At 44.6% G+C, this 24,414-nt stretch overlaps 1 protein-coding gene across 2 annotated transcripts in view; it reads right to left on the bottom strand.

Annotated features, from left to right (window-relative positions):
* Positions 1 to 24,414, bottom strand: part of SV2B (synaptic vesicle glycoprotein 2B) — a 55,567-nt gene that overhangs the window by 26,015 nt on the left and 5,138 nt on the right. The window contains exon 2 of one of the 2 annotated variants that reach the window (XM_085234063.1): positions 295 to 1,174. In XM_085234063.1, the coding sequence (XP_085090189.1) occupies positions 295 to 808 (514 nt within the window). In that variant the 5' untranslated portion in view covers positions 809 to 1,174. Of the gene's footprint in view, positions 1 to 294; positions 1,538 to 24,414 lie in introns of those variants that run through there. The other variant, XM_003209540.5, reaches the window with a different exon arrangement.

Here is a 24,414-nt window from a genome sequence, read left to right as displayed (position 1 = left end):
TCCCACTCCTGTGAGCTGCCTGGCCCAAATCCAGCCTGTGGCGGCCAGTCCTGGAGCTATAGCCCATCCTTAAGTTGGGCTGAGATGTGCTATGGTTCTGTTACTGCTTTACAGCAGCTGCCTTCACAGCAGTAAGCAATGTTCTTTTGAATCAGATCCACCCAGCCACGATTATGCATGAGATAAAACATTCTAAAAAGGGCTCCCAGAAGGTTCTGAAGCCAGCTGGTCATGAGAAAAATATATTCTAGGTACTGTCAGTTAGATTAGAAGAGCTTCTCAAGTGGCACTTACCTAGCATGCCTTTGTTTGAACTGGATAAGCACATATCCTTCTCAGCACTGGGCAGAACAAATCCAACCACAAACAGCTCCACCCCATCTGCCATCAGTGCCAACCCTAAAACAAAGAAGAGGGTCCACTGGAAGCGTCCATGGCCACACTCCTCAATGATGTTTTCATACTGGTGGGCAAGCTGCTCCTCGTCCTCCATCCTCTCTGCCATAAGGTCAGCACGGTCTCTGTAGTCATCATCCATGGCAGGAGCTCGCTTCTTCTGCTTGGCTTTAATGTCATCTGGGTGTGGGATTCCTTGGTACTCCCCCTCATAGACCTCATCATCTTCATCATGGCCTTCTGTAACATCACTCTGGGCATCTTCTTCATGAGTGGGCTCATCCCCACCACGGTAGTAGCTATCATTGGGTGCATACCCCTCGTAGTTACCATCCTGGTACCTGTAATCATCTGAAACTTGGTTTGTCTCCCTCCCTTGATAGAGGTTTGTGTTTCTGTATCCATCATCCATTGTGAATGCAGATTTCTAAACACTGTATGTAGTTATTCAAATATATGTATTGATTTGTGTAATTTCAGGTCTCAGTTACTTGAGCATTTCTTCTCTTTTTCCCTTGTAACTAATGTGATGCACAGCTTCCCAGGCTCAGAAGGAGAATTACTATATAAAGTTTCTCTCTGACAGTCTCACACAGCTTTTGATAATGCTTCAATTTTCAGCTGTCATGTGTGGTTTGCTGGCTTCTTCCTTGCTTTGGGTAGGAAGAGCTGGAGGTGCTGTCTGGTGAACAGCAAGGGAACAGGGAATGGCACAGCCAGGGAGCTAGGAGGACTTGACAGGTTTTTCCTGATTCATCATGGAGGTGAAGGTCATGTCCTGAAAAAGGAAACAATAGCAATGAAAGATAAGCTTACAAGAACACATGCATTGAATTTAGCAGCCAACATTTTGAGCGCACATTTTCCATTGTGAAAAATGGCAACAGAATGTTTGGGGAATGCTTTTGCATTTGCAAAGCCCAAAGCTTCAGAAAAAAAGGGAAAAAAAAAAAAAAAAGCATTAAGAGTTGCCAAACTAATTGGAAACCTAGTGTAGAATATAAAGAAACCTAAAGTAGATTGCAAGGTCCAAAATTCTGCCATTCCCAGAAGTTCTGCTTCCCACACATACTGTGCTGGTTTCTAAAGAGAACAGAAGGGTACCAAGCTTGGTTGCTTAAACAGAGATCTCTATTTCTACATATGTTTCTACCAGAGCAAGCTCATCCTGAGTACCTATGATGGATAATATCTTAATGCCACGAAATATGACCTTGCTTTTCTCTCTCATGCAGATCCCCAAATTAATTTTATTTGATGTCTTCTCTGTTTTTTCTCTGGTGTCTTCCCATCTGTGTGACAGATGTACAACTAATAGGCTGTGTCTGCCAAAACAAAGTCACCTAAAGTCATACTGAGCTCTGTTCTTTCATATCAAACTATCAACGGAGAACAATTTTCATAGAGAGCAAAAGATAAAGCTAATATGGAATCACTGCTCTCTGCAGGGAAAACCAAAGGAAGCCAAGTCACATCTAAACACATTCTCATTTTAGACACCTGATTTCCATTATTCTTCAAGCAGTTTTGAGCCAGCTGGCTCTCCAGTGTTCTCCTGCATTTGTTGCTGCACACAGCTGTAGAAAGGAGGTTTGGACAGAGATGCATGTGAGAATCACAGCATAGTCACGCTAGAGGAGCCAGCACAGTGTAGGCATGCATAAAATGTGGACTTTAAACTTTGAGCTTAAAGAGTAAATCAGCTAATAAATGACATGGCTATATATACATGTCTGTACATATCAAAGAATTACAGAATCGTTTATGATGGAAACTGAGTCCAGCCATGAACCTGACCTACTGAGTGTCATCACTATACCATGTTCCTTAGTGCCACGTGTGTAGGTGTTGTTACCTAAAAAGCTATCCTATATCAGGATAGAGTTGACAGCCATCAGAAACACCTGGATGGAGATAGAGAGCTTGTTTCAATGCTGGAGTGTCACCACCAATAGTTAAAAAAATCCAACAGCACTTTTGAGACTCAGAACCTCCCAGAATTGAAATAACTTTCCCGATTGCACAGATCTGTGTTATGACCTAACAGCATGCTCTCCCTGGTAGTAAAAATGTAGCTCCACGGAGACTTCTTTTTTTTGAAAAGCAGGGGAAAGGGTGTTTGAAAGAGAAAAGTAAAAAAAAAAAAAAAGAAAGGAAGAAAGAAAGAATAATATGTGCTAAGGATCATTAATCCTTGCTTTGGAATTATTTAAGCATAATTTATTGGCAAGCTATGCTTCCAAGTGCCCTTAGAGCAGGAAGTTCAGTGACCTCACTGCTCTTGTCTTCTGGTTGCTACAGAAGTGTACTGAAAACTGGGCTTATCATGAAGTGATAACATTAGTGATGGGTTCCTCTTTTGTCTGTAGGATAGATATCCTGCCCAGAAGAAGGAGCAGTGCCCAGAGGCAGTCTGTAACTTAGTGCTCTTCAATACTTCACTTGGATACTCCACACTGCTTTCTTCCTTTCGTTGCCATTTGCACAGGCAGATTTAGACCCGATTCTTTAACATCCTTTCACTCAAGCTGAGCTGCACTCACTCATATTAGCAACCCCATTTAGCATTTAGATGAGAAATCGTGACTTCTTACAAAGAGTGCAGGCTTGGATGACTTTAATTACACTTCACAGTGATACACATCACAACGAGCCTATTACAACCTTCGGCCCTTTTACATTGACAGCTACTGATCCGAGATAGGATGGCAAGGTTTAAACACACAGCACATGTCCTCACTAACCTCAGTGCTGGACACAAAACCCAAAGTTCCATCACTGCCTTGTTAACAAGAATGGCATCAGAAACTTCAGTTTATTCTTATGGATATAGTGTTCCCTGAAGAGTATTGTTAAGAAGAGAAAGTAGCGAAATAAATATAGGAAGAATAAGCATATGACTAAAAGTATCTGATCTCTAGTGTGAGGCAGAAAAAGACTTTTTTCCACTGATTATTCAGTTTTGGGATTTGTTTGTTTGTTTTGTTGTTATTCTGTTTGGGATTTTTTATTTTTTGGCTAACCTTAACACTGCTGCTCCAGCTATATGATTCAACATCCAGAACAGAGCTTAGCAGTATCATCATTTTCCTGGACAGATGGCAAGGCTGAGTTCTTGGCAAGGATCCTGCAGAGGGAAAAGTGGCAAGAAATGGAGAGATACATATGTGAGTGCTGTTAGAAAAAAGGAATGAGGAGACTTGGTTACAGAGAGGTAGAGAGCAAGTGAAATCCAAAGTCAGGGATTGAGTATATGGATTAATGGTCCAAACTATGCTCAGAGTAGGTGGGAGATGGCCAGGGGAGGATGGAAGCCCTGGCAGGTTATTGATGCTCCAGTGGTGGAAGAAATAGAACCTTTTGTTCAGTAATCACAGCAGCTCTCCCTTCATACCGAAGGATTATAAACCCATCTCTGTTAGAGCTCAGCCATAACCCTTACTAATTCTTGCTTGACTTTTTCTAACAGTATTTTGCTGCCAAAATAATAATCAGACAGGGAGAAAAGTTTTGGAGGGTATGATTGTGACTCTTTTGGATGCAGATGGTTATGGGGAACATCAATCAGGAAAAACATTCATTGACCTCTAACAGAGGTGACTGTATCAAAACTGGCATGACTTGCAGGTTTCCAGCAGTCACTTCTCTTTCCATCAAATATCCTAATCCCAAAGTGCTGATGAGAAAAGAGTTCCTGAGGAGTTCCCAGTGGGATATCTGAAGATCTGACCCCTGGTTGCTGAACACTAGTCAGTAACTCGGGATGATTTGATTCACTGAAGATCCGGCCTCTTCAGAAATACAGATCAGCCTTTGGAATATGTTTATATACAATTGCAGACAGACGAATGAGGGCTGTATACACCTATAAGAAAAAAATTCCCTCTTAGTCCTCCCGTTCCATAAAAGTAGAAGCAATGTTTGTCCTCAAAATTTATGTCCAAACGAAACTGTGGTCATCAAGTATTCTTGAGAGGACCAGAGCACAGCTCAAGGTCAGACACCCCTTTGATCTCTAGGAATGAACTACACAGTGTTTATGCATGTGAACATGCCAATATAGGGCTATATAGGGTTTTCAGGTGTAAAGTTGTGTTTATTGCTACAACAATCAGCTGTACCTGCAAATACAAACAGGAGGCTAACAGGGCTGGACAACAGGAGATGTGAATGCAAAGCTTTCCCATTTGTCTGTAACAGGTGCCTTAAGCAGAGCTTGCTTTGAGCTTTGGATAAAGAGCTGTCTTTTGCTGGGGCCTCCCGGGAGAAAACTGCACTAAGTGAAGACTAAGAATAAAAAGCATTTTCTCCTAAGACATCTTTATTGAGAATTTGTTTGATAGGTCTGTAGCACAGGTTCAAAAACTCTCCGTGGAGCTTATTAGCAAGCTATCTGTAACGAATTTTGTATGAGTAGCTGTGAGTTAAAGAAAAGCAAGATATTCGAGTCATTGACTTGAAATTACCCAGTTCACAGAGCTGGCTTTCAGCAGTGCAGGTGGCACCTGCTGATTGTTCCCCTGCAGCACAGATAGGACACATGGGGTAAAAGTTCTGCCATTACACTTTTTCCCACTGTCCCATCCAGAGTGTGCTGGGGGAAACTCCTGGTTCCCAGTGCATCAGGCACTGAAATCCCATCACCTTATGGTGGTGACTTTCACAGCAGAGTGACTGAGGGCTGAACTTGTAATCCACCATGTTACATTATGAATGGAGGGACAGAAAGTCCCCCAGATTGTGAAGGGGAGATTATATTTATAATATTTTATATTTTCGTGCAGATGCTTTAAAGGTCATATCTAAGACAGTATGTGCTGCAGCAAGCTGGCACAGTGAATATGGAGCAGATGAAACAAGGAACAAGCATCAGTCAAGCAGAATAAACAGCTTTTCTGAATTTAAGAACATAGAATAGTAAATTGGGTGTTCGTGAGACAGAGGAACACTAACAGTAGGAGTTGGAAAGTAATGGTGTAGCAGCACAAAGCTATATAAGGAGGGTCAGACTACACATTAGGGTGCCAGAAAAAGGCCATAAAAGGTCATTTTGACAAGCTGAATATGGATAATGAGTTCAGACAGATGGTGTAAGAGTACAGCAGCTAATAAATAATGAACAGACTTGCTTCAAGGAGCAAAAGGAGGGAGAAATCACAGCTGAAGTCTTAGTCAGAAGGAGGAGGTGAAGGGGAAAAGAACAAACCCAGGGATGATGGGAGAGAATCACAGCAGGAGGACTGGTGGGAGGAGGGTATGGTCTCAAGCACCAGAATTTTGTGGAGATGGTAATTTACGTAAAGGAAACTTAGCAATGCATATGCCTGAACTGGAATTCAGCCATCTTGTTGACATTAACATCTTTTTGCAGAGGAAGTACTCATGGCCTTTAAGCCTCTACTAGATATCTATTCCCCCTTCTCTGCCATTATCGCAGTTCCTAAGCAGCTTACAGTGCTTGTACTTCCACATAAATCAGGGAAAAGTACTTAGGTTTGTTTTTTACATCATAACCCGAGGCAAAGATACCTTCACAGGGGCATTGAAATGTCCCATAGCCACAGGCCCCCTACAGATCAGCCAAGCTGAGATCTTCTAACTTTTGCATCCATCTTTCACACCATGACCAAAATGAAGGTGGGCACTTATGCCCCCATAACTCTCTTCCTAATGTGGAGCTGAGGCACAAGACCTGACCTGGGTATAAGCAATGCTTCCAGATATCCCATTATAGATGTAAACCAAGAAGCTAACCCAAGGACACATAGGGAAGCCACATCAGTGTCAAACATTGAATCCAAGTTTCTATTATGTCGTTGGCTTTTTCAATATCTTAGAGAGCTAGAGTCTCTTAGACTTTATTGCTTATTAATAAACCAATCTCTTCACCAGCAATGCACCTGACAGCATAAAACTGCAGATAATTTAGTGTTGATTCAGAAATAACAGTGCCCTGGTGCCCTCTAATGAGTTTGATGCTTCCATGTATACTTGCCCTTGATCGGCTTATAAGGTCCTTCCTGGGCCTGGAGTTCCTGCCGAGGTCCCAAAGACGTCTGTAAGAAGTAACCTTGATTATAAACTTCCCACAGTTCAGCAAATTCTCCCTTGTCAGACAGCAAGCACGCCTGATTAACTATGAACTGCTTAGCTCACTGGCAAAGATGTGACTCTAGCTACAAAGGGGATTTCTATTTCATCACACTTGCAATCTGTGTTATTAAATAATGAGCCACTTAATTAACTCATTCATTAATACAGGGCTGTGATGAATAGATTTGCTCCAGTGGCAGAGTTGTGAAAGCAGTTGCAACCCTGAGTGAATTCTAAATGCTGCTTTCTTTCAGAAGAGATTTGATTTGAGCAAGTATCTTTATTAAATACCTCATTCATTCTACTGCTTCCAGCTAACACAGCGGTGTCAAAGGTCTGTTGTGTCTGTGCCCCTCCAGCACTTCCTGCTCTTGTCCTTCTCACCTTTCTGCCTTGCCAAAACCTGAAGATCCCCCTCACTTTGGCTCTACTCTCTTGATAGTCTTCAGGGCAGTTGTGCCACAGAATCATTCTTAGCCCAGATCCTTTCAGTACTTAAAGTGGACCTATGAAAAAGATGAGGAGAGACTCTTCATTAGGGACCGTAGTGATTGGACAAGGGGTAACAGCTTTTAACTAAGAGAAGGTTTAGATTAGACATTCGGAAGAAATTCTTTACTCAGAGGGCGGTGAGACACTGGCACAGCTGCCCAGAGAGGTTGTGGGTGCCACACATCCCTGGAGGTGCTCAAGGTGCCAGGCTGGATGGGGCCCTGTGCAGCCTGAGCTCGTGGGAGGTGTCCTGCCTGTGGTATGGGATTGGTATAGATTGGCATTAGTCTTTAAGGTCCCTTTCAGCCCAAAGCATTCTATGATCATTTCCTATCTCACAAAGGAAATGACTGCATTGTTCTATTTCCTGGGTTCACCTTCCCGTTGCTGTGGGACTGACAAACTCCTCCACAAACCAGAGACAGAAGGACAAATTGTTGAATGCATGTCCAACAAAAACACTTACAAGGTTTTCCTCTCTTGTTTTCTAAGAGTGTGTTACGGAAGGGCTCTAGCAGAGAATTCCACCAGCTGAGAGCTTTCCCTGCAGGGAACTGTTCCTTTTATTTGGAACTGCTCTTCTCCAGCCCAGGGTGTTCAGGCATCAGTCTCAGGAGATAGTTGCTTGCCAGCTCCAGTGAAGTGTACCAAGTCTCTGCCCATGTCAGTACACAGGCTCATTCCAAGAAATCCCCCGTGCTGCAGCCTGTCACAGCCAACCTTATGCTTCCACTGTGCTCCTTAATAGGGTTGTTACTTGTCCATCCTTCTGAGGCTACAAGAAAATAGTCTCAGGAAATGTAGTTATTACAAAGCTAAGACTAGATCAAATAAGAGGGGTGATTCTCAAACTAAATCCAGCATCTCTCTCTTTTTGCATGACCCTCCAATGCAATTGTTCTGGGGCTACAACAGCTTTTAAAATTGCAGATGCGCTGCTCATTATGCACCTTACCTGTGTAGAAATAGAAGCACAAGCAGCAGCAGATTTAAAGAGACGTTCACTCTGAGACACTTTTCAAGGTTATTTAGCAGAGAAAGCAGAGGAGTAATTGGCTTTGCTCCATCTATTTTCATAGCATTTTGATCGCTTCGACCATTTTTGGCTATGAAATACTACTAAAGAGACCTGAAATTTGTAGCATCCAGGATCATCCAACAGATAGCATGATGTGGTTATTGTATTTGCTATATGCACACTATGAATGATGTTTTCTTCTTTAAGAAAACAAGTTGCAAAGCTTGTCTTGGCTGCAAACTGCATGTTGAGTACCTCAGATGCCCAGATCTTTGAAGAACATGGTTTTGAAATAGGCATCTCACAGCAAATCACAAAAATAGATAGATCTTATTTTCACTCACTAGCTGTGCAAACTCAAGTTGCACATAGAGTCTGGAATATATTGGCACTGATTTAACAGCAATACAAGACCTCATATATAGCAACACTGCATTTATACTTGTGTTTTTTGTACCCACGTGGAGGCTTTCAACTCAAAAGAGTCTTCAGCAGCTGCCGAGGAGTGTGAGATTTAGCAAAGGAGGTAGGACAAGGCAGGGTGAAGGACAGAAAGAAAGGGAGAGGAAAAGTACTGCTATCTGGAATAGCCAGCCTTGGAAACTGATGTTACCTTGAGGCAGTAAAAGGGCAGAATATATGCAGTTAGGCATAGCACTTTATAGTAGTAAGAAGGCTGTATGTTTGCCTCCCAAATAGCCTAATAAATTCCCATGTTCAGGATGGACATTAATGATGAAAAATCTTCATCTCCAAAAATTAATAGGTTCAATATATCATCAGAATAGATCGTAACGTAGCTCATCTGTACACAAGAGAGAAAATCCTCGCAACCACCTGTTGAGGCAGGGGAAGGATTTAGCTATTATTTACTGCTCAGTGTGACTCATGCTTGTGGGTAGGGATGCGACAGTGCAGATGGGAGTTAAAGTCAAACTGCCGTCAGCGCAATTTATGCCAGGAGAGTTGAATTCAGGCTACTTCTGCTCCTGTATTACATATGATTCTTCTGTAAAATATGGAAAGGGTATGAAAACAGTTTGAAAAATGCATGCCTGGGCAGCCATTTGTTGGAGCTCAGGCTGGGTTAGAGGCAAGATGGCTCCAGGTCTTGGGCAGCATTCAGAGCTGCATGGCAGGAGGGAAGCATTGCCCGCAGGTTGCTGCAGCAAGGGGTTTTCCTGTAGCCTGGCATCATGCAAAGAGCTCCCTTGGCTCTTGGACAGAGCTGATTTCTTCTGGTAGAGTAATCCTGGCTGCCAAGTGAAGGCAAAACTGCTGATCCTTCTGCACAGCACCCACAGATCAGACCCTTCTCAGAGCAGTTTTGACACCAACCTGACAAATCGCCAGCTGCTCTGATACAGATGGTTGGGGTGCTGCTGACTTTTCTCTGCTGGGAGGTGCCAAGGCTTTCCTGCCCTTCCTGGCTCCTTTCTCACTCAGACGTTCTGTCTGATTTTTTCTTAATGCACTTGCCATCATTTGCAGAAACTTTCCAGCCTCATCGGCTCACGCTGTCGGTCTGTTTGTCCCTGAGCTCTGAGATGCTGATGAGCACTATCTGACTTCAAAGGATGAGAAAAGCATCCGTGCTTTACTTCCAGCACAAGGCTGCATGAAGTGGGGGATGGAGAATCCAAAGCAGCCCCTGAGCTGATCAACACAGAGAAGGGGAAGATTAGAGGATATTTAATTAGATTCTTAATTATGGAGTTTATTAGCAGTCATAAAATCACCAGGGTTTGGATCGCATAGCAATGGGACTGGCAGATCTCAGAGATACACATCACATAGATAAATGTGATTATTGCTTTGGCTTGATCTCAACTGGAAGAATAGCACACTGCATTATCAGTGACTGAAGATGTACCCCGATGAGTAATTTGCTCTTTCTACAATAAAGGCAAGAGAAAGAAATCACATAGGCACAGTTGTGTTCAGGATATTTCAATCCTAAAGTAAATTTAATATGAGAAAGAAAGGGGAGCACCATAGGAAAGCCCACACCCTACTGAAAGAAATACAGCCTTATCTTTATTTTCTGCATCTTTTCTAAGAGTACAGCTCTGCAGACACTTCTGTCTTTCACATGATTCTAAAGATGAATGAAACAAGGAGTCTGCTGGAAACCCGTGGAATAAGTTTGGCCATTACAAAATGAGTCTGAACTGTTTTGTCTACCTTGCTTGTCTGTTTCCTTTTTTCAGACAGATAAATCTGGGAGAAAGGGCTAGAAGATTGTCCAGTTCTCTATGGGGAAAAAAAGGAAAAAAAACCCTTTTTCTTCACATCAGTCAATATTTTCTTCAAAATTTATCATATTCTCCCCAGAGGTTCAGAATATTGCAGTTGGTTCAGTCTTTTTCAATGGAAAATGGAGAGAAGGGAACAGTTGCTTCTCAAACATTTCCAATTTGTCCAGAATTGATCTTTTTTTTTCCTTTTGTGAATAAAATGTTTGGATGAAAATTGTTTGAGTGGAGAGAGGGAACGTGCTCTCCAAGGATGGGGAGCTTCTCTTTTACATGAATGAATTTGGCAACACTGGATGGTACAAATGATCTGTCTTCCCTACCCAGCTGCACAGTGAGCAGGGGGAGAGAAAATGAACAGAAAAAAATGCTATTTCATCCAATGTGAGCTCAAGAACAAGGAGAGTGTGAACTGGTCAGGAAATAAGGAACTGGGAATAAGAAGAAAACTTCAAAGAAATCAAGGAGTCAAAAAACCCCACGTCAACTTCTCAAGCACAGCAAACCAGGGGACAAAGCTGGAGTGCTGAGTTCCTGCTGATCTGTCCCCACTTGCACCAAATGAGAAATCGACTTGGCCATGTTTTGGGACATTTACAGCAGATGTGAAAGCCTGAAATTCAACCCGGGGCTGGAGGTCAGACAAAGCTTCCTGACTGCAATATTTGTGAGGCTGAAGGGCAGGATGCACAGGGCGTGAGGAGCAGCTTGCTTTCTTCATCAGCCCAATGGCAGGTCGGTCTGGCAGGCTCTGAAAGAGCATCCAAATGCCACCCAGCATTAAAAGAGATAAGGCCAGGCCACTAGGGGAGGTTAACACAGAGAGTTTCATCTGTTTGTGCTTTTTGCTTGTGTCATTGTTGCTTTTGCAGTGCAGAAGCCCTTCACTGCAGGCAGAGCAGAGTGCGGCAAGCCTCGGGGAGAGCTGAGGCTCATGAAATATAGATACAAGCCAGGCAGGCTCATAGAACTGTGTAAATGCATGCACGATAATTGGCTCTATCTTTGAGCAAGAAACATTTTGCATAAAAGGATGCAGAAAAGGCTCGTTCAGTAAACTTCGATATGCACATTTGACTCAGCAACTGCTGGAGAAAAAAGAAAGAAAAGCCTTCCTTCGTGCTCTGTAACTGAACAAGCAACTCTGTTTTACCACTTCTACCCCTTTTCACTCCCCCTTTCTCCCTTCACCCGCTCAGAGGCTGTTATATCCAACATCCTTCAGAAAGAGCACGTGACAAAAGCAGACAGTGATACCCTGGTCCAACCACTTTACAGCCTTCAGAACACCACCAAAGAAAACATCTGTCTACCTGGAACAGGCAGGGAACAAATGGTGCTGATGTACAGATCCTAGCATGGAGCCAAGTCCATGGCTAAACGGTCACTACTGCTCTGAATATTTGTGTACAGCTCTTTTCCAGCTGTAGGGACATGCATGTTCGTTGGGATGTTCCAAATTGGTGCATGCCTAAGTGGTCTCTCCTGAGAGAGTACTTAAGGCTTTGTGGGTCCTTTGCATGTGAGATCCTGAGAGATCTCTGCATTTTGTGCACATGTGGGTGCTCAGAGTGAGCCTCTACTTCTGCAGTGACATTGCCTATCTCCAGGCATCCCTCAGGAGTCTTACTCTGATCTCTCTTGCTTGGAGCCAGCAAGGTTCCCCTCCTTGATGAGTCTCACAATAGAAGCAGATGTGGCATCTCCTCCTCAAATGCTCATTTTGAAACAGATCTTGAAACTGATGTTCGTTAATGATGGCGGCAAAATTAATTCCAAGCCAACCCAGCTCCAAGCAGTATTCATGCTCAAATTAGTAATGTCCTTTTCCCAGCATCCTAGATTGGGCCACTAATTAACTCAGCAGCCAGAGGCAAGCGGGGAAGCAGCTCCATTCTGCTCTGCACCCCATGGGTGGGTACCCACCAGCTGGCAGGGTGAGAAGCTTCTCATTCTGTGCTGCTGACCTGCTGGAATTGGAGACATCAAAAGGGGAACTACTCTGATCCCAAGCAAGGCAGACACACAGGGGGATCAAGGCCCCCATGAAACACCTGTCAAGAGCTGAACTGTCAGCTGGGGAGCTTTCCTGTGGCTTTTTGGGGTTGACGGAGCTTGTATTACTTCCCACTTGAGGGAAAACCTGTGTAGTATAGATGTAGGAGGCAGTGTTTTCTTTCCTGTATGTCACACACTCTTCTGCTGAGCTGTGTGGTCTCAAGTGCTGTCAGCCTGCCAAAATCATGGCATTGTTTCATAGCAGGTATGAGAAAAAAAATTAACAGTTAATTAAATAACTTCCTTAGGAATGGAGAAAGTCCTATCAGCTCCTGCATTTGACAACACACTGTTTGCAAAATGGAAAATCTGGATGGTTCTTAATTGAATGGTTTATCTCGGTTTTGTAGGAATAAAAATCAGTTTCAGGATTTTGATTTTCAAATGTTATAGAAAATATTTTGTTTTGGAAGTCTTCCGGCTGGAATATTTCTGAGCATGAAGACAATTGCTTTATTACAATTAGGAAAAAAGAATTGAGACTGAACAGCTACACTAGACTCTCAGAAAGAACAGAAAAGATGCCAAAATTGTACTGAATAACTTTCTCTATGAATGCACATCCCGTTCTAATAACACCAATCTGGATTTTTAATTTGGTTTCAGATATGTTATGGATCAGAATCTCAGGGCTGTGCATGAATCCAGATGTAACTGCTGAGAATTCATCCATCAGCCCTGTTATGTGTTCTTCTAATCAAGTACAATTACCAATGATCACATAACGCCATTAAAAACCACTTAGGGCCAGCACAAGCTGAACTGTTTAATGCAATTTTTGAAATCAAGTTTCAGAATTACTTTCAATTAGTTCTAAAGAATAATTGAAATGTGTCATGAACAGCAAATTCTGCTGCAGACTTAAGTCTGAACAGGAAAGATAAAAGTGATCTATGTTTTCCCCCTTACTACTTAAAAAATTAGCTAATATGTTCCTTGCTGGATTTTGCAAACCTTAAAGCAAATACTGTCCAATATCACTTAGGCTGCAAGAAAGCAAAGCTTAGCTTATATGACTTCTCACAGGCATTTTTACTGAGCTCCTTACCATAGGATGCTACAACCAAATTACACTAGTATTTAGTTGAGTTGTGGCAGACATGCCTGAGTGTACAGGTGCAGAAAACAAGGAACCAAACCTCAGAGCCCAGGAGGCTCCTGGCCATGCACAGCTGAGAGCTGGAAAATGCCCATGGCATCCCCTCTCCTCCCTGAGCTGTCCCACAGGTCAGAGTAGATAGAGGATAACCCAAAGCAATGTTTTAACAACACCTTTATGCTAAAAATCACAAAGCTATTTTTGGCCTCTGTACGGTCAGCCCTATTTAATCACAGACTAATTGCGCCAGCACTAACTTGTCCTCATGTTAACTTCAAACTTCATTTCCATCCAGACAGAAGCTTTCAAGCAACAAGAAAACCCTTTCAATATTTAATCAGCAGCATGGCCTGAAACAGCGGGTACCAGCCCTGGCTGCCTCCCTCCTCCTTTGCAAGAAAGCCAAACAGGAGCCCTTGCCACAGCTTTTCTTTAGGGCATCTTATATTTCATTCCTTTCTTTCAGCTTCTCCGTTGCCTTCCAGGTGTAAATCTTGCTTTATTTCCTGCTTATGGATTGGAAATTGCTGTGCTCAGCAGCCTGGACTGATGAGTCAGCAGGGCTTGAGCTCTCGCCCACTTCTCTCTCTGTAAATCTTGTCTATGGACAAGACTTTGCAAAACTTGCAGCAGGCAGAGGGGCAAATGCAGGATTTTTCTAATCTGTGAGTATTTTCTATGAAACCACCAGGGTCCTGCACCTTGCCCAAGCTGCTGTACTCCTTGCTTTCTCCTGGACTGCCCTACAAGTCCCTGACATCTCAGTGCAGGGCTGGGGATGCCCGTGCTGCCTGGCACCTGCTGGCACTGCAGCACAAAATCATCTCTGATGATTTATGGTGTTTGAGCTCCTTACAGCAAAGATCATCTCCTGCTAGCATAATAAAAGAGAACCTAATAGCCAACCCTAACTATCCTTATCTAAGAGAAAAAGAAAAAAGAGCCCAAAGCAGATGTAATTAATGATAAATAATAAATGCCAGATTAGTTACAAATTATCTGCTTTAATTCACCAGATCTAAGAACATACCTTCATTTTCCAGAGGATGACACGACCTCAGAGCACTGCCACAGTCACCAGAAGGGCTCTTGGATGGCAGTGGTTGTGGTGGAATCTATCACATGTGCACTGGAAGTAGGCTCCATGCTCCTTCTGGGCCTCCACCAAAGTTAGCAATTTGGGGCTACTGCAAATGGAAAGGCTCCTCAGCTCCTCCCAAATGCCAAAAACCTTGGCTAGCAGCCAGTAGCAGACGTTTCAGGAGAAGAAACCACTGGGATTTCTCAATATAAATCATTTAACACCTCATCCACAAGTGTTCCTAACTAAAGCACACCAGGAGGTTTTTTTGTGAACCTCCAGGGATGCTGAGTGGTAACACCGGGGCTGCCTTGTCCTGAGGACATCTACTCTTCTTGCTCACGGTCAGCTCAGGAGGACATGAAGCTAAGGAGGCAACAGCTATGCTGGCATCACAGATGGAACCAAAGCCTGACCAAACACATCCATCACCCAGCTGACAGTGGATGAACTTCACAAGAGCTGCTGTGAATCACAGTAAAACATCGAGTCTAACCAAAACACTGAATCACAGAACCAGCTGTCACACAGCCCTGTGGCATTTCCTGCAGGAGCTCATCCAGCATCAGGCCTGCTCTCCAGGTCTCTCTCTTCTGCAGGACATCCACATCCTCAAGGCAAGACACAGAGGAAGGCATTTCTCAAAAATGGATTTAAGCAGCGGACACAGGGCAGTTCTGGTCTGTAAGCCATGTCAGCCATAGGAATTCTTGTTATTTGGGGATGGTATTTTAGGTTAATGGGACAAGACTGCCTCACCTTTGAGAGGGCAGGTAGGGGTATCTTGGACCATCATCTAGCTTCTGTTGGCTTGATCTGATGTCCTCTGGGTCTTGGATGAGAAGAGATAGTATGCAGCTCTACTCAGTATCTCCATGTCTCTCACAGCTTTGTAGATCTATGCTATCCCTCCATACCTACAGCCATATCCCCAGGTCTGTAACACCAAGAAGAGCAGAAAACAACTCTGAAAGCCTGTAACCCTTATGCTTCACTGAGGCAAATCCAAATACTCTAAAGCACTTTCACATTTCATCCACCTCCAAAGAAGAAAAGCCTTGACTTCTTCTTTCTCTCTGGGATTGAGGCATTCCAGAACAAGCACAGGAGATCTTTGTCACCTCCGACATGGTGGAATTTCTAAAGTCTGATCATAAGCATCTACTAGGACAGTTCTAGGAAAAAAGCTATTTGTCCTTCAAGGGGCCTGAACTCCCAGGCTCCTTTACTCAGGCTCAAATCTCTTCTATTAGGGTTCTACACCCTCTTTTGACCCAGTCCTTCCTTCTAATTCATCTCAGACAAAGGAATCCACAAGGCCACCTTGCTCCCCAGCTTTCTTCTACCACCAAACAGCAGCATGCATCTACTGGCATAAACGTGATCACCAAGTCGTGACTGCACGGGAAGAACAAACATGCTGAGCAGATGGGTTGTGCGGGAGGAAGCCCTCATTTTAAACACAAATAACTGGCAATAACTTAGCAGATGTGGTAAGAAAAATCTGGACAGACAAGCACGAGGTGACTGGAATCCAATTTCAGTCAAGTACTGTGGAATTTTCCTTGGCAAAGAAAAGTTTCGTCTTCCATCTCTTTGATTACCTTGTCCTGAAGAGATAATTATATTGATGTTAAGTGTCTTCACAAGAATGATATAGAATATTCTTCATTTAGGATCTCATGTGACTCCCTGCCTTTACAAAGTGGATTTTTCACTAGAGAAAACTAGACTTATAGACCAAAAGTCCATGAGAAAAGACTAAAATTCAAGCAGAAGTCCCCAGCAAAAGACTTTAGTGTCTGTCCTTCTTTTCCCCAACATCAAATCAGCATCCCTCAGGAAATATCTTTGAGATGTTAAAGAAATCTATACATTTAGCATACGGCAATATTAATTTGTCCCTGGAATCTCATCTTGGCAGATGTACCAACATTACCACAGATGAGTATGAGGATTTTCTCCTTATAAATGTTACAGAGCCATTAATCACGCAGGAGAAATTAACCCTGCCAGGCAGCACTGCAGCAGAGATCAGGAAAGCACAGCCACCACTGACCAACGGCTTGGGCTGAATGTGGGAGAAATGTCAGGTGCAGAGATACACAACAAATAGCAAAGATACTCTGTGATCTTCAGTCAGGGGAAACAAACCCTGCCTTATTCAAGATTTCCCTACTATGCAATCATCCAGCTCTCCAAAGACAAAACATTTGGCAGTTCCTGCACTCTCTCCTTACACAAGACAGGGATTCAGTCATGCAAAGCTCGCTCCCTGTTCCTGTATGCACTTCACCCACTGTTCACAAGACACGGATCTTGCACATAAGATTGTCGCCCTGAAGCCCACGAGAAACAAAAATCAAAGCCAAAACTTGCTGCTTAGAAGACAAAGAGCTTTAGGTATAATGTAACTGGTGCTTGAAACTCCAAGGCTGCTCACAAGTGAGCACAAGGAGCAGAGCCCTCACCCCACGGAGCACAACACGTGTGAGTTTATTGCAGGTGGAGGTTTCTGTATGAACACTCCAGGAGAGGAACATGTTTATAAACAAATCACCCCCGCTATTTTCTCCAGGAGTGTTATTTATTTATTTATTTATTTTACTTGTAAATAAATCAAGAAAGAATTTGCGTTGCTATCATGAAGCCAAAGGATTTCAAAAGTCTCCTCTCACTAAATAACCTTAGGAAGTGCTGGATCAGAGCACCAGCATTTGGTTGGAACACAGGTCAGTCCAGAAGGTCATAGCTGTGTACTGTCAGCAAAATAGCCAAAGCTTTGTCACTCTATTAATTTTCCTCTTTTTTTTTTTTTTTTCTCAGTAGAGGAACATTATGTACAGAGCTCTGTGGATTCGATACCATCAGGTTGCTAGGGCTGCTCTTAGGTTTTTTATTCCTTGATCCTCTTTAGGCAAGGTCCCTAAATTCATCCGTGGTGTCAGAGTTCTGCTATTAGGTGCAGAAAGCCCACTGTGGAAGTCATGAGAGTTAAACCGACTCACAGACCTCTCCTTCAGGGTATCAGATAGCAGTATAGTCCAGCCAGATCCTTCCTTCCAAGCATCTTTATCTGTGCTCCCAAGATATCAGCTATTCTGAATGCCTAGGGGGCTGGTTTCAAGGGAAAACAGGGACTTAGCAATGGAGAAAGTTTATCAGCTAGAAAATTTGACAGGCTTTATGCATCAACTTAGGGGCATGAATTCATGACCTTCCAAAACTCCTGCAAAGGACAGAAAAACAGCATTTGGGTAGCAGCTCATCCAGGATTATCACCCTATGGAGAGCACCGCTGGTGTCAGACCATCAGCTCACTGTGTGACCCCGACCAAGCTGGAAATAGCACAGAAATGAAGATTCCAAGCAGGCAATGGAACGATATGTGAGTTAAAGCTGCTCCAACTGCCTGGGCACATGCATTGTCTGATCTGCTCGTCTCCCAGCCTCTCACTAATAGTCATTAAATTGCTTTGATGGGCACTGACCCCTGGAAAAGCTTCAGTACAAACACAACTGCCTTCACTGTTGATTTTTTTTTTCTTTTCTGTTGTTTTTTCAGCTCTCCTCCCTTTGTTTTTTTACCCCATTGTATCTTACTACTTCTAATTCCCGAATTGTCCAGAAAGGGACCAAAGAGAAAATCATCTCTTACCAGAACTGCGAAATATCTCACTGCAGCCATTCACCAGCCATTTCCCCTCTTTCCAGCCCGCAGAGCTGCTCCTGAAAGGGTTTCCCCTTTCTGCTGGAGATTAGAAGTAAATGCTCTGCAAGCCAAGCCGATCATCCCACTGCGCCTGCATCCAGGTACCGGAGCACAAGCAATGGAAAAGTCCATCAGGCAACAGCAAACACAGGCGCATGCACGCACACCCCAGGCACAAAGCAATAGGAGCAGGGGGAGGCTGGAGGCAGAGCAGATGGGAGGGGGTGGCTCAGGGGAACCAGGCAGCGGGAGATGCTAACGTGACAGATGTGTTGACTTTAAGTTAAACAGGAAATTGAGGATGCTTGACGCAGGGAGGAAAGGCACTAGCTCACGTTAAAGGCAGAGGTTTCCCATGGTTTTCTCCCTTTTTGCTCTTTCTCTCTTCTATCCAGGCTTTTCCTGTCGATTTCTAGTTCTTACCTCATGCACAGTCAAAGGTATTTCCCTTCTGAAATGGGAGGCTGGAGCACAGTCATTTATCCCCTGTTCAAACGAAGCTGCTCTGAAGTTATTTGAATGACAGCCTCTAGATGCTGGGAATGCTGAACATCAAGGTGAGGCTTCCCATTTGCCTCAGTTCTGGGAAGAGGAAAATACAATTGGGTCTAATCCCTGATTTGGGTCATGTAGGATGGATTGCAGGGAATGGAGTAAACTGATTTAAATGCAGGAAAGGATGGCAGACCATACCAGTGTTGAGATGGATTTCAGCTTCCAGAGACTGACGAAAAGCAATGGCCCCATGACAAGTCCAGACTCAGGTAATCACTTGTACCACCTATCTCAGCCTCCCGGACCAGGAGAAACAGCAGTGGATCCCTTTTGTTTTTGGTGCCATTCTGAGTGCCGCCCTCCTCACATGCTATTTCTCCTACACATTGTCCCTGAGCTGTGTTATTGGCCTCCCTTCAATATTTTAATGGGGTACTGACAGTGATTCATTCGCACTCCAAACAGATGAACCTGAACTTGTCCCCAGAACCACATTTCCAGAGCCAGCCAGAGAAGGTAGGTTGGAAACACCTCAGATGCATTGGCTGCAACCCAAAAAACATTCATTTTTCTGATTAACAAAGACAGAACTTGGAAAAGTCTGGTGAGGCTCTTTAAGATTGGGAAAGTGCAGCTTTGGATCTCCCGTCCTTCCTCCTACCTTCTGCCACACTCTCTCATCTCCGCAATTATTTATAAAGCTCTGTGTTCTCTCCTAATCGGGACACCACCATGTTCCCTTTCTCGCCACACGTCACTCGTGTGTCACTCTGCGTCTGGACCCCCGGTGACCTCCAGGAGAGCTCAGCAGGGCTGCCAGCAGCCGTGAGTCATCAGCAACCTGCCTGCACCCCCAGCCCTGTCCCTTCCAGCGGGGGAGGCCCAGGGGGTTTAACGCATTCTAATCCTCAGGATGGATAATTCGAGGAAAGAGGATTAGCCCTTCTGTGCAGATCCCACACCCAAATATAGAGCAGCCTTCCCTTCGCCTTGCAGCTCCTGTGCTCTGCCCCATCTCGCCCCAGGGGTCGGTTGTTGGGGTCCTGGCTATGCTGTTTTACCATATATTTGGGGACATGTGTCATGGTCCAAAACTACACAGTATGGCATCAGTGCCTCAAGAAGAAAGAAGGGTAGTGCTAATCTTAGATAATCCCACAGTAGGATGCTGCAACCAGCAGAGCTGCCCCAGGAATGGATATTTGCTGGAGAGCTGCAGAGTAGGAAAAGCACTGGATATTGTTGTGCCTTCCCTATTGCACCCACAGAAGGAGGAATAAAGGGGGGAGATTCAGCCATTCTCCTCCTCCCACCTGCTGCAGACATGGAGTGACGTCTGGCACAGCCACTGCATCGTCTTTATTTGGCTGTCAAAGCCCTAATGGGACTTTCAGTTGCCGTAACATTAATGCATTGATTAGCATGGGAGTAATTCCATAATCTTCTCAGACACGAACAATTTCATGAGTTTCAGCTCATGATCGGAAAAATTAATTTGCCAGGCTGACAATGCAGAAAGAAGACCTTGGAGGTTGGCTCCAGCTTCCACAGCAAGACTGTTCCTCACCCCAGGATTTGGCCACCAGACAAGGAGTGGGAGAAGGAGAAGCTGGAGCTAGCACCAAGTGTGGGCAGAGATGACAGTCCTCAGCACTGATCAGCACAGGGGCTTCCCTGTCTTTTGCATGTCCCCACCTGGTGCATTTCATTGCGCCAAAGACAACGCTCCCAACTCAGAGGTTGTTATCATAGAATCATAAAATAATTAAGTTTGGAAAAGACCACGAAGATCACCCAGTCCAACCACTCGCCCACCCTCACCATGCCCACTAATCATGTTCCTTAGTACCATATCTCTATGTTTTTTGGACATGTGACTCCACCTCCCTGGTCAGCCTGTCCCAAGAGCAAGACAGAACCACTTCTTCACCATCCCATATTTTTCCCTGCAGGAAATCAATCCCAGTTTTGAAATTAAACTCACGTACTGCCTGTACCAAATACCATGGCATGTGCTTTTGGACTTACCATGAGATTTCTCACATCCACTTGAAAAGTACTTCTAAAAGCTGATGCCCACGCCCTACCTGCAGACAAGCAGCCAGGTTTACAGAGATCATCTGTACGGGCAAGGCTGCCTGCAGATAGCATCCAGCTGTGCCTGGCAGAGGGATACATGAAATCTGGGCTTGTACCTTCAAATCAGCTCCCTCAAGAAACAGCAATCTGTTTCTTGATTTTCAGTGACCTAGAATATAAGTGGTGCAAATCACATTGATACTCCAAGGGGTAAGATAACTGGAGAGGCTGTCTATTGGTGGATGTTTTCTACTTGGCTTTGATGCCCTTGTATGGTTTCCCCAGTGCTCTTGTTACACTTCTGCAAAATCACATCAGGAAAACCAAATGTGACTTCATTTAACACAAGTGGGCATGGCTCTCCAGCAGGGCCCTGCGGACAGGAGGCAGTGGGAGCCCACCAGGAGCTCACAGATGCCCTCCCCTCTTTCTATTGCAGAGTCAGACTGCTGGCTCAACACGGCACCCTAAGAGGACACAGAGGCTTTACTGTACATTCAGCATCTGGCTACATAAGGCAAAGCATTAACCCTTTTCCTCTTTCTTCTCCCAAAGTATAATGATGGGGAACCAGACATGAGGCAGCAGTTTTCAGGATGTGCTGTACTCGCTGTAATTTCTGCCCATGGCAAGAAAGCCCTTTAAGCTCTGGTGCTGTGCTTAAAAGTGCCTGATCTCAACACAGCACAGGTTTCCCTGAGCACTGCAATCCTCCCCACCTATACATTACAATCATTGGGTTGTTAACTCTATTTTTTTTTTTTTCTTGAGAGAAGGTGGTCTATGACAACTGAACTACTTATGAATCCAGTTCCTACCCATGATTTTTAACGGGACTTCAGTAGGTTTAGTTATATTATTGCAGCTAGATACACAAGTAAAATTTCCCTTCAACAACACTTGTTCTATCAGAGAAAAAGAACAACAGTCCTTACAGCTCTGTAGATCTGGACGTGCCATAGGGAAAGGACAGGTGCATACACACATGCACAGGAATTTCCCACTGGAGAACCCACATCCCATGACAGCCCTGCTCAGACTACAAATCCTGCCAGCTCCCCACGCTTCATTCTCTCTTTGCCTTCATTTCATCCTTCCTAACAGAGCTGACAAACTGCAGGTTTCAGTTTTATCTGTGTTTAAGATCTCCTAGAAGGATGGGAAGGACGACCCATAGGTGTGCTGGCAGCTGGATGGGCAGTAGTGTGCGTGGGGTCGGTGTGTGCAGGGTGCTGCACACCTGCCCCCAGCCCAGGGTGCAGCATTCACACAGACACGCAGACGGACATGTGAGCAGTTCTTTAAAAATCGCCTCAACCCAAGTTAAGAAGATAAAAGGCAGCAGCTCGTAGTGAGCACAGGGAGCTGGACAGAGTGACGGAGCAAGTTAGAATTGCTGCTTACCCCCCAGTCTCACTGCACTAACGGTGCCCCCCAACGATTCCCATGGATTCATCACAGCTCAGACACCAATCGCCTCCTTGAGCATCCTCATTTTCAGCAGCACCTTTTGTATTATCTTTAGAGAGAGCTTTTCCCTGCCCCTTACGCTGCCTCCCCAGCACTCAGCACCGAGCCCCCAGGAGCTGCTGGCTTTCTGACAGCCTCTTCTCACTCCTTTCCCCCCCGAGAACTGAGAGGGAAGACTTTGCTCTTACCTTGGGCACCCCAAGTTGCAGCTGATCCTGTTTGCTGCGCAGCGCAGCGGGAGGCTCCGTGCCAGCATCTCTAGCAGTGATGCAGCCCTGCTGGCTGCTGCATGTCAATGATGCAGCCTGGGGGGGATCCCAGGATCCGGGGAGCCCAGGGCAGAGAGGGAAGTGCAGGGCTGCCTACCCCACCTCACTGCACTGCCCACCACAGCTCTGCTGCAGAGCAAGAAGAGAGGGAGCAGAGGGATGAGGAGAGAGCGAGATGCTGCTCGGCAGGCACTAAGAGAGAGAGGAGAAGCTTGTGTAATTTCATCACGTTAATCAAATCCAGCCCCTTGCCTTACGTTACAGCTCTCCAGCAGAGTTCTGCATTACATGGATTTTTAAAAAAATTATTTACTGTTATTGCTATTGCTGTCATGCAGGCATGCTTCTAGCTGGAAGTAGAAGGGAATCCCAGCATGACAGGATATCATTCTGGCACTCTCCCTCCCTCTCTCCACTTTTATTCACTCCACTGCTGTGTGCAAGACCCTGTCCCTGGAGTGAGCAGAGGGTGAGGCTGTGGAAGATGACGCTCTGTGTGCCACATTTCAGGGACAGCCTCACTGCAGGATAAACCTGTTCTGTTCACAGACCCCTCGTGTTTGTAATTGAGAGTCCATTGCCAGAACACCAAGAGCAGAAAAAATCCCAGTGCCTATGTAATTTTGTGCTTACAAGACACTACGCGTGGAACTAACTCCACTGTAAAATCCAAACTACTTTCTATTATTAAAAGAGATAACCAGGTAATGCAAAGAGGTGTTTTAGTGAGGAATGAAGCACACCAAGCTTGGCTGCACTGCAGGGCTTCTCTCCAGGTAGACAACTCTGCACTGGTTCCAGCTATGTGTGCTCCAGTCCCAGCAGCTCAGAGCTCAGATTGAGCTGATGCCCCAGCATTTCCCCACTGACTTTGTACCATTTGCTCACTCCAATGCAGTTATAATCCCATCTTGCTTAGGTCAGGATGGGGACTGCTCAACAGCCTGCTCCCAGGCACCAGACTGCAGTGTGGCATATTCTGCATGGGCCCATTGAATTAATGATAATAAGAAATCATTGCCAGTGCTGCTGGGGATGGGGGCACACCCTGCAACATCTCTGTGCACAGAGGTGCCCAAATTACTCCAGTGCAATTGGAGTAATGGAAAATAGTAATAAAGACTCACTGGTAGATTATGACTGCAAGTTCAGCCCTCTTTCCAGCTCTGTCAGCAGGTGTCAGCCATAAAGCCATAGCTTTACCTGTGCCTCAGTTTTCCCCACCTGTCAGACACTAGAAGTCATCATTTGGATGCTCCCAAGGTCCCTTTGTCCTGTATTTTGCAGCCCATTTACCCACCTCAGTTCACCTGATGTGAATCTCCAACTCAGATGTGTTTGCAATCGTTAACAGCATTCTAACTTGGGCCTGAAAATCCTCTCTTCGTCACATTGTTTGCTGGTTCAACTCCTGAGACTGTGCTGGTGGCATCACTTCCATATGAAAACTTCAGTAGATGATTAATGTGGTTATTTTCACACCCACTCACTTAAAAAATAAAATCTGAGGCTCAGCTTTATTCTCCCTAGTGCGACACATTAGTTTAATTGCATTTTGCATTTGGTACAGTGCACTGATTGCTTTGATGTGGGAGCACTTCAGAAGTCAAATTATTATCATCTCTCCTGGATGCTGTAGGCCAAATATCAAGGCTATGGCAAAACTAAAAAGCAAGCCAGTCTATCACAGTGTCGCTGAGAATCACTTTGCATACATATCACTCTTCCTGCCAGACCTTCAGCTCATTAATTCTTTAAATTTTTCAGCAGTTCTACTTTGTGTCAGACCCACTGCACCTCGTGTGGGTCGTGCTCCTTCCATGATTACATTTCACCAGAGGGAACTTCGGGGTAGCCCCAGAGGCACTCTCTGAAGCCCATTGTAGCTGCAACGGAG

Source organism: Meleagris gallopavo, chromosome 12 (assembly GCF_905368555.1).
Source record: "Meleagris gallopavo chromosome 12, MGAL_WU_HG_1.1, whole genome shotgun sequence".
NCBI lineage: Eukaryota > Metazoa > Chordata > Aves > Galliformes > Phasianidae > Meleagris > Meleagris gallopavo.
Note: the sequence above shows the minus strand (reverse complement) of the source record. Positions and strands in the feature narration are given on the sequence as shown.